At 45.2% G+C, this 12,799-nt stretch overlaps 1 protein-coding gene across 1 annotated transcript in view; it reads right to left on the reverse strand.

Annotated features, from left to right (window-relative positions):
- Window positions 1–8,833: 8,833 nt before the first annotated feature.
- The window catches only part of VWF (von Willebrand factor), a 166,087-nt gene continuing 162,121 nt past the window's right edge, over window positions 8,834–12,799 (reverse strand). The window contains exons 51-52 of the mRNA XM_081911652.1: window positions 11,126–11,223; window positions 8,834–9,189 (exon numbers count right to left, since the gene is read on the reverse strand). Of these exons, the coding sequence (XP_081767778.1) occupies window positions 9,001–9,189; window positions 11,126–11,223 (287 nt within the window). The 3' untranslated portion in view covers window positions 8,834–9,000. The remainder of the gene's footprint in view (window positions 9,190–11,125; window positions 11,224–12,799) is intronic.

A 12,799-nucleotide genomic window follows, 5' to 3' on the forward strand; every position in this document is an offset into this window, starting at 1 on the left:
CTTAACTCTTAACGGAAGGCAATGTAAGACATAGTAGGGGGAAAATGTACAGGGAGGGTCTTTAGCCCTCTCTCATAATACTAAAACCTGGACCATCCAATGAAGCCGTATGTTGTAAGATACAGAAATGAAATAAACCACCTAGTGAAACAATAGAATTCACTCCCATTAAAATGTAGTGATGGCCTTTATAAGGGGATTGTTGAGGGCTTTCAGTTTTAACTCCAGCGTTGGATGCAGTGGGCCTCTGAACGTCATTTATTGGGAATCACAAGTGGAAACACTTCTGTTGCGATCAGGTTCTGCTTGCAGGCTACCCTGAAGCATCTGGTCGGCCACTGAGAACAGGACGCTGACCTGCATGAGCCTTTGGACTCTTTTTTAAAAAAATAACCCCTTGCCCAGCTTGTCCAGAGTTTTGGGCTGGGCTGCCATCAGTATGCTGATGACACCCAACTCTATCTGTTGATGGATGGCCATCCTGACTCGGCCCCAGACACACTGATCAGATGCTTGGAAGCTGTGGCTGGATGGTTACGTGGGAGCCGGTTGAAGTTAAATCCTTCGAAGACAGAGGTCCTTTGGCCAACTCCCATCTCTTGCGGGGGTGCAATTAGTGCCAGCACTGTCCGTTAAGAGTTTGGGTGTAATCTTCGATACCTCCCTCTCCATGGAGGCGCAGATTGCAGCAATAACAAAAGCGGCATTTTTTCAACTCCGCCAAGCTAAGCAGTTGGCTCCTTACCTCTCTCGCCCTGACCTAGCCACTGTGATCCACGCGACGGTCACCTCCAGACTGGATTATTGTAACTCGCTGTACATGGGGCTGCCCTTGATACTGACCCAGAAACTCCAGCGGGTGCAGAATGCTGCGGCGAGACTCCTTACGGGGTCCTCGCTGCGAGATCACATTCACCCGGTGCTATACCAGCTGCACTGGCTCCCGGTGGGGTACAGGATCAGGTTTAAGGTGCTGGTTTAACCTTTAAAGCCCTATACGGCTTAGGACCCTTGTACCTACGGGACCGCCTCTCCTGGTATGCCCCACAGAGAAACTTACGGTCTTCAAACAAAAACATCTTGAAGGTCCCAGGCCACAGGGAGTTTAGGCTGGCCTCAACTAGAGCCAGGGCTTTTTCAGCAGTGGCTCCGATCTGGTGGAACGCTCTGCCACAAGAGACTAGGGCCCTGCGGGACTTGACATCTTTCCGCAGGGCCTGCAAGACAGAGCTGTTCCACCAGGCCTTTGGTCGGGGTTCAGTCTGACTCCCTCCTTTGGCAATCTTTACAGAACTTAAGCTTAATGGTTGCCATCAATTTGATTTTAATTAATTTTTATAATGAAATGTTTTTAGAATGTTGCACTATTTTATCGTTGTTAGCCGCCCTGAGCCTGGCTTCGGCTGGGGAGGGCGGGATATAAATAAAATTTATTATTTATTTATTTATTTATTTATTTGATTGCTATTGTGTTGTTGTTTTTAAGGAAGGAAAATACCTGAGAAAATACCTGTTCCTTATTATCAGCAAGAACCTTCCCACATGACTTGCTTATATAACTGTGTCGCCGCCCACAGTAACAAATGCAACAGGGAAAAAAATATTCCTGGCTCTTGACCCAGGAACAGCAGCTCAAAGATTTTTTTTCCCCACTAGAGACTCAACTCAAATGCACTCTCACTGCAAAACAGCAGGGAGCCGTAGAGTCCTTATCATGCTCTTGCAGTTTGCTAAACTAGTTTATGTGCAGAACATTCAACCTGGCTGCAGGCCGATCTCGTTTCTCAATCTAATCTCTTGATCTCATGAAAGAGCCAACATTAGCAGCCCTGAGGGGGAGGGTCTGTTTCTGAGCCATCTAATCAAACCGTGCGCCCCAAGTGGCTTGATTAAATTAATAGATGCAGAAGGAAGGAGCATGGCTTGCACAGCACTGGGCACTGGACACTGGCAATAATTTTTGAGAGAGAGAAAGGTAAGATAAATATCAAACGTGCTCAAAGTATAATGCATCAAAGGCCTGAAAACTTATTTGAGTGGAAGTGGCAATGAGATAAAAGATGAGTATGCCTACCATGGGCAATAGTGGTACTATCATACCACTTTAAATAACCCTGTCTATCTCTCGCCCGGGACTTTGATTCCCAGATTCCCACTCCTGCAACAGTCAGAGTTGCAGCAGGAAAACAAATGGCATTAACAGCTATGAAAACTGTCTTCTGGGTTGCTGCTGGATGTTCTTGGAAACCCATGGTCTTCTCTGTTGGGAGCTTCTTGATGAGTGGACACCATTGGGCAATTCATGGGCTAATTCAGGTTCTTCATCTGGAAAATCTGTGCTGTCACTCTCAAGGTTGAAGTCTGCAATCTGCAGGCTGCAAGGAGGCTTTCTTCCAACTCCCAATTCACTCTAAACCAGCGGTAGGGAACCTAAGGCCCATGGGCCACAAGCAGCCCACGGGGGTCATTTAACCGGCCCACGAGCCGCCCCTGAACCGAGCCGCCCATTTGGAGAGTCCCCGCCCACTGCGCTAAACTGGTGCAGATGCCGGAAATCGCGTCTGTGCAGATGCCAGAAATCGAGGGTGCGCATGCAATCCGGCCCGTAGAGGGATCTCCACTGGAGTGAACCGACCCAGGTGAGGTAAACCTTGCTGACCCCTGCTCTAAACAATACCCACACTGGCTTGGATTGTGGGAAGGGTACTCACATCCCCTGGCCAGAAGATCCTGGCTCAAGGCCATTATTTGACAGGCTACTATTGGCAAGGTCTGAGCACTGGTTCACAATGGGGTGTGGGTGTGTATACACATACACATCTTTGTATGTGTGTCTCAGTTTAACAATATATGGGTCTATGAACATCAAGTATAGAATACTTATATTTGTTTGTAAGAATAGAAAGGGTTGAAGAACCCCAAGCATCAACCCCAAGCTCATTTATCTACCCAATCGACTGTTTTATGTTAAAATCTTTAAGCAGTTTACAAAATAAAAGCATACATTCAAGTCTAGAATACAAACACAACTTAAAAAGTCAGTATCAAAATGCTAAAATAAATATTTAGCAGTGCAATCTAAAAAAAAATAGCAGCCAGGAATACTTCCTGCTTAGTGTTAATGAGGAAGGTTGCCCTCTGGTGGGAAAGCTCCCCACTGCACGTGAGAGAGTGAATGTTTTCCTTTTCAGCTATGATAGCAGCGGTGTCTTGATGAGGGTGGCTTAATGAATGTTTAAAGGTAAATGTAAAGGACCCCTGACCATTAGGTCCAGTCATGACCGACTCTGGGGTTGCGGCACTCATCTTGCTTTATTGGCCGAGGGAGCCAGCGTACAGCTTCTGGGTCATGTGGCCAGCATGACTAAGCCGCTTCTGGCGAACCAGAGCAGCGCACCGAAACACCGTTTACCTTCCCCCTGGTGTGGTACCTATTTATCTACTTCCACTTTGACGTGCATTTGAACTGCTAGGTTGGCAGGAGCAGGGACTGAGCAACGGGAGCTCTTCTCGTCGAGGGGATCCAAACCGCCGACCTTCTGATTGGCAAGCCCAAGAGGCTCAGTGGTTTAGACCACAGCACCACCTGCATCCCCAATGGGTGTTGTCCTTGATCTGGAACACGGGGGGGGGGGCACCAAGAGTAGCCTACTAGTGGCGGTGTCACCATTTTGTACCTGACGGATGAGCAGCTCAGCTTGAACTGGCAACTGAAGTCTCGCCCTCCGGTCTTCCACAGTGGTAGATCTGAAGGACAGCAGAGGGTAGGCCAGAAGTTGCCTCTTTTGGCAAGTTACCATGTTAACATTCTCTGCATCTTGCTACAAAAGACCCAAGTTCTGAAGATGGCGCTGAGAACAGCTCTCCTCTTCGCTCTCTGCAAAAATCAGCTCGTGAGTAGCCAAATTATCGGTCTGCCTGGACTTTAACAGGGATTTATGAAATTTCTTATCTTATCTATTTCCTTAACAAGATTTCCCCTAAAAGACCACCTGCTGTTTCTGCCTGTGCTTCGCCCTCCTCAATTTGCAATCAATCAGTCTTGGCTGAGCAGGGGAACATGGCCCTGGAGACAACTTCTTCAGATGTCCTCAAAGAGAACTTGGATCAGCTTCAACTTTTGAAGAGAACTTAAGAACCATTAGGGATAACATTTCCATGCTTCAAGGTGCTGCCCATTTTAGAGCGGACATTTCTGGAATAAAAGAAGATTCAGAACAAACAAATGAAGAAGTCGGTTCTTCTGAAAAACGCCTGATTTTCCAAGAGACGATTTCTCGGGCAAGTTACAGCATTCTGGACAAGAGGACAACAGTCCTTAAAGGCCAGATGCATAGATGCGATCTTCATATAATTGACATTAGAAAAATTCCCTATCAAGAAAACCGCTCTGTGTTTATGGTGAACCTCCTTAAAAAACTTTTATCTTTGGGGGAAGTTTTCCCACTTGAAATAGACCAGGTCACTGTAATTCCATTACTGAAAAGGAGTTCTTCATCGCTGTCAGAGCTGCCTCCAGGTCCCAGCTCACAGAGGACCAACGCTAGCCGGTAGTAATGTACAAAAGTCTTTATTGAAGTTCAGTTTCCATTTACAAGCTGCAGCGTGCAGCTCTACGTCTAGAAGCTAGATCGGCGAAGCTCCGTCTGAGTCTCCACCCCCTGTACACCAGTTTAAGACTCTCGCCTTACTCCACCTCTTCCGTCGCTCCTTTCTCCTCTGAGTCCTTCTGCCCCCCGGGGTCTCCTCCTTCCTGGACTCCTCTGACGCTGACCCCCCTGACTCCTGTCCCTCCTTTCGGCGGGCTTTAGGACCTGGCTCCCTATCCGGGCTACCCACTGTGCCGCTCACCTGTACATTTGAACTTGGCGCGCGCGCCCAGCTTCCAACCTTCCTCTTGACCGTTTCCTCGCTCTCCGATGGAGGCGTGGCCAATCCTGACTCATCTCGTCTCGCTGGCGGTGAGCAGCCTGATCCCGATACCTGGGACTCCTCCCCCCTACTGCGCTCTGGTGGGGAAGCTGGTCCTGATTTCCAACTGCTGCTCTCTGAGTCCCCTCTGGCCCCTTCTTCCTGGGGTGTCCCCCTAGGCATCCCCCTTGCTCTGACCATGGGAGCCCCTTTCTGTGAGTCTTCCGATTCGCTGGAAAGACTCAGAGACCTCGGACCACTGTCATCGCTTACGTTTCCTTCGGATTCCTCCCCCTCGCTCTCCATTTCCTCCCTTTCCTGTGCTTCTGCTCCTGAGCCCCTGACAATCGCCCTCCAGCGTTGTGATACTTCTTCACACTAAAAAGAGAGACGTGATTCTAATTTTTTTGTCCTTCTTCTTCTTCTTCTTCTTCTTCTTCTTCTTCACTTTTTAACTTTCTTTTCCTTGTTCTGGGCACATCGCCAAGAAGCAGATAACACTCAGCTAAATCTTCCATATAACAATATGCAGAACTCAGCCAAACTACTGCTGTATTAGTGAAGCATTAATAGTGAAGCATTTTCCCCCAACCCACCCTCTCTTTCCTGCCATAAATGTAAATTGTTAGGCTCACTTCTTCATCATTTTATTTGCAAAATATTTTTAAATGGCTTTTCTCCCCCCCCTTCCCTATTTCTCTTTTCTCCACCCCCTTTTCTCTTTTTACCATGATTATTTTTTGCCTTTTAATTTTTTTTAATGAGTTCTAATTCCATTGTCAAGAATAGAGGGATTTCATAAACCTGATTCAAGTAGAAAGTTAAAAAAACGGTCTCCTTTTGTCTTTCTTTTTCTCTTTCTGCTTTATATACTTTTAATTTTTTTTAAGCATGCTGCAAGTTTTACTTTTTAAAATATGATTACTTTTTTCTTTTTTCTTAATTCACACAAGCATTTTTTTTAAAAAATAATATTTTATTGTTTAAGATTTATTCTCAATCTGGGAAATAGAGCACACATATATTTAATAGAATCAAATTCATATAACAAGTTTAGTGACTGTGTAATTCTTGAACTTAGACTTTTTAGGGACTATAATAAACGTTTGAATGTAGAAAATATTAAAACTGAATCTTAGTCTATAAGGTTAAATTGTTAAATGAAGAAATAATGGAAGAACTTTGATAAAGGAGTTAAAACTATTTTGAAGACAGTTAGTGTTGATGTCAAAGGGCTGTGAGAATCCAAGAAACAAAGGCTAATTTTAACTTATTTGAAAATGATGGGAGCTGACATACGGAAGCTTATTTACAAGAGACGCATTCAGTTGAACGGGATACATCCTCATTATTGAAAGACTGGGTGAGGCAAGTATACCTTGCAGGGACTTAATGAAACATTGGCTCTTCAGGTATTTGTCATCATTACCAGCAATGTTGTGTGAACATTGAGTAGGGGGAGAACACAGAATTTATTAATTTTCAAAATGTACTTTATTATGTCTTTTCTTCAAATGTTTGTATCCTGTCTTTCTGTCTGACAGTAGGACTCCAAGGCAGCTGACAATCAGTGAAAATGAATATAACATAAGGATTTGGTTTTTTTAAGGCAGTGATGACTTAGGTGGGCTCTGAGAAGATTAGGACAGGAAACGTTATTATTTCATTTGTGATGAAAATAGAATTTGGATTTTGTCTCTGTGAAGTCAAGAGCTAAACTTCTCTAGTTCAGAAAACTGCCTCAAGTTCAGGCAACTGTCTCCGTTGCTGCAGGTAATGCCCACTCCTCAATCCATTGTGTCCGTCCCCCCCCCATTCACAAGTTAAGTTTCAGGAAAGGGACTAATGGGAGGATTCAGGGCCATTTTTACCTGGGGGTGCAAGCAATGTGGGGCACCCAGGCGCCAAATTCTGAGGGGCGCCAGGTGCCCACCGCTGAAGCCACCTAAGCTATCTACCTGTTAAAGGTAAAGGTACCCCTGCCCATATGGGCCAGTCGTGTCCGACTCTAGGGTTGTGTGCCCATCTCACTTAAGAGCCCGGGGGCCAACGCTGTCCGGAGACACTTCCGGGTCACGTGGCCAGCGTGATGAAGCTGTTCTGGCGAGCCGGCACCAGCACAGCACACGGAAATGCCGTTTACCTTCCCGCTATAAAGTGGTACCTATTTATCTACTTGCACCCAGAGGTGCTTTCGAACTGCTAGGTGGGCAGGAGCTGGGACCGAAAGACGGGAGCTCACCCCGCCGCGGGGAGTCGAACCGCCGACCTTACGATCGGCAAGCTCTAGGCGCTGAGGTTTTACCCACAGCGCCACCCGCGTCCCTAATCTACCTGTTATGAAATAATAAATAATTTTGATCAAGCTAGAAAAACAAAATACACATATACCTAGGTGTTTCACTAAAGGGCATTCGACCAAATTTAGCTGTGATCTCTCAAAAGCTGGCCTAACCTATGGGGAATAAAGAGATGGATGGACAGGCAAATCACTTTCCAAAATATGTAGTATATGTAAAAACCAGTTCCCAATGTCCCATCTCTTTCCAGTGTCACCCAAAGCAGAACCTGGGACTGGGCTATGCTTACAAGAACAGTCTTGATTCTCAGCGGCTGAAACCAGGGCCATCTTTACCTGGGGGGTGCAAGGGGTGTGGGGCATCCGGGCACCAAATTCTGGGGGGTGCTAGGCACCCACCGCTGAAGCCACCTAAGCTCTTAACTGTCTACCTGTTATGAAATAATTTTGATCAAGCTAGAAAAACAAAATACATATTGTAATGGTTATAGGGGTTGCTCGTGCGTAAGTTGCCGTCACTCCTGGCTAGGTTGCCTGGTTAAACCTTTTCTGTCTGGACAGCTCTTCACTTTGTGGCTGTTTCAGTCGCTAGCAGCATCCGTCAGTGGGCGTTTCTTGAACCTCTTCCAGCAAAGAAGTTCTTTGATGCCAAGTCTCCTCCTACTCTCCCTGCGTGGAAGTCTTCTGCGCAGGGTGGGTGTGGGCAACGGAGGACCCGTGCTCTCCCCGCTGGTCTCCGGCGAGGAGTCCTGGAGCCCCCTCGCCGATTCCCCCATCTGCCCCCCTTTATCCCTGGTGTTACACTGATTTCCTTCCCCAGCCGATGAGCTGCCTCTCTCCCTGCTGGGCCCTTCTCCAGCATCGCTTTGGAGCCTTGCCTCCGCCTCTAGCTCCGATGGCAGTTCCCTGACACATATATACCCAAGTATTACCGAAATGTATACCTAGAGGGCATTCGACTTTGTGCGCTCATTTACCAAAGACGCGCTGCACCAGCAGTGGTACTTGTCATTCACAACGGCGGCGTTTGACTCAGCAACGGCACTTGTCATGCACAACGGCGCCATGCACGCAAAATTAACTCCTACATCAAAATATTATGTTACGTATTGTATTGAGCTGCACTGCTACGCGGCAGCGGGGTCAGGGCGAAATAAAAAGTTTATTTTTCCTCCCTTCTTTCGTAAACAAGGCGTAAGCGTGGTGTCTGAAATAAGCATAATAAAAGTTAATTTGGGGGCTAAACTAAATTTGGGGGCGCTGGGTGGATCTTTGAACCCTGGCGGCGCATATGCTAAAGACAGCGCTGGGAGGACTGACGGAAAGAGTTTCTGGGCTCATATTACCTGGAAGAAAACTCTTGTTCTTGGAGAGCAAACAATTCTCAGTTGAAAGTTTGGGATGGCAGTTCACCCATCAGCAAAACCCACTGGCCTAGAAGTCAATGGTTCCTGACTTCAGTGCTCTTCATTCAGTGGGAACAGCAGAAACGTAGATCAGAGACCTTAATTTTTAACCCAGAGTAGCTATGTGAATTGTCTAGATTCTAGAACTGACAGTTGTCCATACCACCACCCCGTATAAGGAACACTGCAAGATTCAGGAAGCAAAATATCCCAAATATGTGGCTAAATGAGTTCAGAGTTTATTGCTTGGTATGTTACAATGAATGCCTTGGCTAGAAGAACGGTATCAAAATACAAAATACGCAAAGAAAATTAGAATTGGATTGTAAATTTCTTGGCAGCTGGGTACAAAAAAAAAAAAATCACATTAGCTCCCAGAGATATTTATGGCTTGCATTTCCGAGAGAGACATTCACACTGTCTGGCGCTAAAGACTTCATGCTGTACGATGGAGCCATTGGCACAGCGGAGGGGTACTTGCATGGATTCTGTCGCTGTAGCCGAACAACAGGTGCACTGATCTTCAATGCTGTTCAGTGTAATGTTATAAATGGCTCTGCTTGTGCATTTGCCCTGAAAGTGAAATTAGAAATCTTTTATTCCTGCCACACTATTTCCAGAGTAAAATGTTCTGCCATGACAATTGCTCCTACAGTCTCTGGGAAATTAGTTTTGTAAAAGGTCAGGTGCAGACAGAAGGCCAGCTCTCTATAAACCATGGTTTGCAAATTGGACTCTGGCTGCAATATCTACACTCCTCCTAAACAAAAATTCCACCTTATTTGCCTTAACCATGACTTAACATGACATCAAATCAAAAAAGTACAAAATCAAAAAAGTACAAAATTTAATAATGAATGGGATAAATTTAAGTTATATATGGAAACAGAAATAAAAGGAAAACAAAAATGTTGATAAAAACAAATATATATTTGAAAAATCACAGTAGGTATGAGATAACGCTTACTACGTAAAAATTGCTTGAAAAATGAGACACTGCTGATAAAAAATATGATAACTTTATTCCGAAATCGAGGTAAAGGGAAGTCGATGAGTGTTTGTCAATGTAAGTTGAGTTGTCTATGTTTTTATGTATTACATGTTTCGTTTTTCTTTTTTTCCTTTTTTTCTTTTTTCTTGGCTGTGTAAGTATGTTTGTGATATGTATGATATGTATGTTAAAAAGCAATAAAAAATATTTAAAAAATAAATTTTTAAAAAATGACATCATGCCCACTAACACAGAAAGGAGCATCAGTGTTCAGCTGTAATAGCCTTGCCAACAACTTCTTGGAAAAGCTTCGGTCATTAACATGGAGACTGACAGGCCTCTAATTGGACTCAAGAGTTTCTAAACATTGCCTGGATGCTTCCCATTCTATTCCTTTATTGAGTAGATATTTATTGCTATAAAACCCTCCTGATACACAGAACATTTTAAAGTATAAACAATGTTCACAAAGTATTATAGACCATTGGGGAAGTAAATGTTTTGCATTCCGAAGGTCCCTCCCCAGGTGACATCTTTGAATCTCTAGTTAAAAAGGCTCTTGGCTAGCAGCACAGAGTCACAATGACTGCTACCTCACCTCCATCCCAGAACTACGAAGGAAAGAGTAAAGATCAGACATAGGCAAACTCGGCCCTCCAAATGTTTTGGGACTACAACTCCCATCATCCCTAGAGAACAGAACCAGTGGTCAGGGACGATGGGAACTGTAGTCTCAAAACATCTGGAGGGCCGAGTTTGCCAATGCCTGGTTAAGATAGTTGGATTGGCTCCAATCTAGAGACACAGAAAGGAGGCCTAATATAAACGTAAACCCCAATGACTATTCAAAAACGGAAACGACCTTTGGAATTGGCTAAGTGGCAGGAGAAGAGATGATTAATACTTCCCCTGTTGGCCATCCTTCCACTACAGTGATTGCTCCCTTCCCCACTCATGGTGTTTCTACTGAGAAATAAACCCCTAGAGTTGCTTTTCTTTATGCAAAGTGGCCATCAGGGCTTTGTTGTCGGGCCTCGTGTGTAGTTTGTCCCTGACTATATGCCCACACTCAGCAAGCCTTCTTTCCTTGGAAGATTTTAAGTTGCTGATTATGATGCAACTCAGGCTGGGCAGAAGACAGGGAGAATGACTGATGCTGTGTACACATTCCTGTTTACTCTGTACCCAGTGCGCTCCTACTGGTGGTTTGGGAGCAGTGCACATTTTTAGCCACAACCCATATCTAGCCTGGATCTATTCTGTTATTGTCTATTTTGATGCTTCTCCACTCCCAGCCAAATCAACTTTGATCCAGATTGAGAAACAGAATGATCTGGGTGTGTTTTAGGCTGGCAATGTGTACACAGCCAGAAAATACTGTTCCAGAGAGGAAGAAACATGCATCCCTGCAGCCTGCTCTTTGTGAGTTGATGCTAGGACATGTCATAGATTGTCTACAGAAATATCTCCTCCAACTTTGCTCACCCAGAGTTCACGAAATGGGTAAGGATAGGTTACCTCACAGTAGTTGATATTCAGCTGGCTTTCATTCACACAGTCGCCCACTTTCACATATTCCAGTCTGCCTGTGATTTGCTTGCATTCTGGCTCTACACCTAAAGAGGAAGGAAAAATGCAGTGGTAGCATCTGTAAGAAAGAGGCATGCATCTTACCATTCTATAAAAAGGTAAAGGTAAAGGACCCCTGACAGTTAAGTCCAGTCGCGGACAACTCTGGTGTTGCGGTGCTCATCTCGCTTTATAGGCCGAGGAAGCCGGCGTTTGTCTGCTTCCGCAGACAGTTTTTCTGCGTCATGTGGCCAGCATGACTAAGCCACTTCTGGCACAACAGAACACCAACACCAGAGCAGTGCACGGAAACGCCGTTTACCTTCCTACTGGAGTGGTACCTATTTATCTACTTGCACTTTTGGCGGGTGCTTTTGAACTGCTAGGTTGGCAGGAGCTGGGACTGAGCAACGGGCGCTCATCCCGTCATGGGGATTCGAACCTCCGACCTTCTGATTGGCAAGCCTCAGAGGCTCAGTGGTTCCACCCTATACTGCATACCAAAACTGTAAGCCATCTTCTGTGACACAAGTGGGCTGAGCTTGACAGGGTAAATATTGTTGGGTTCTATGGGTGGATTGACATGACCAAAGCATGTGCTGCATATCACATGAGCAGTTTTTCTCCATGAGATGGCAATAAGGCTGTCACTGCTTTAATAACTACCACCAGTAATAAAGCTGTTTAGGAGCCAATCTACAGGAGCATCACACATGCCATTGACATGTGTGGGCTTTAGCATTCATATTGTCCATCCTCACTAACACATGTGGTCTCAGGGACCCATGCAGACATGCAGCTGTGGGTCTCACAGGTCTGATAGATTCCTTCCTTCTGTGTCCTGAGCTCTGACAAATCTTGGTAGTGTCCAGGAGACTCAAATCTATGGCAATCTGAATCAGAAGCTCAATCGGGACAGCTTTGTTTTGTTTTGTGAATGTTTAAATAATTCCAAATGCCTTCTTTTGGTCCATCATAATAGCCAATTGGCCAATAGCCAATGATGCTTTTGAATTATGGTGCTGGAGGAGACCCTTGAGAGTCCCATGGACTGCAAGAAGATCAAACCTCTCCATTCTGAAGGAAATCAGCCCTGAGTGCTCACTGGAAGGACAGATCCTGAAGCTGAGGCTCCAATACTTTGGCCACCTCATGAGAAGAGAAGACTCCCTGGAAAAGACCCTGATGTTGGGAAAGATGGAGGGCACAAGGAGAAGGGGATGACAGAGGATGAGATGGTTGGACAGTGTTCTCGAAGCTACCAGCATGAGTTTGACCAAACTGCGGGAGGCAGTGGAAGACAGGAGTGCCTGGCGTGCTCTGGTCCAGGGGGTCACGAAGAATCGGACACGACTAAACGACTAAACAACAACAACAGTAGCCAATTATACTGATGCATTCTATGGTTGCATTATAATCAGAAATGTAAAAAAAATTGCAGATTCATTTAATAGAGGAAATTGCACCACTCCAGGATAGAACTGCTCTATTTAGACCAAGGTTTACATTCAATCCATTCAATCAATCCACTATTCAGGCATCGTGAATTTGTACAGAACATTGAAAAAACTGGTGTGTGTGCATAGCACAAATTAATGGTGGAGCATTGTCTAATCCAAATTT

This window comes from Podarcis melisellensis, assembly GCF_964234715.1.
Source record: "Podarcis melisellensis genome assembly, chromosome: 5".
Classification (NCBI taxonomy): domain Eukaryota; kingdom Metazoa; phylum Chordata; class Lepidosauria; order Squamata; family Lacertidae; genus Podarcis; species Podarcis melisellensis.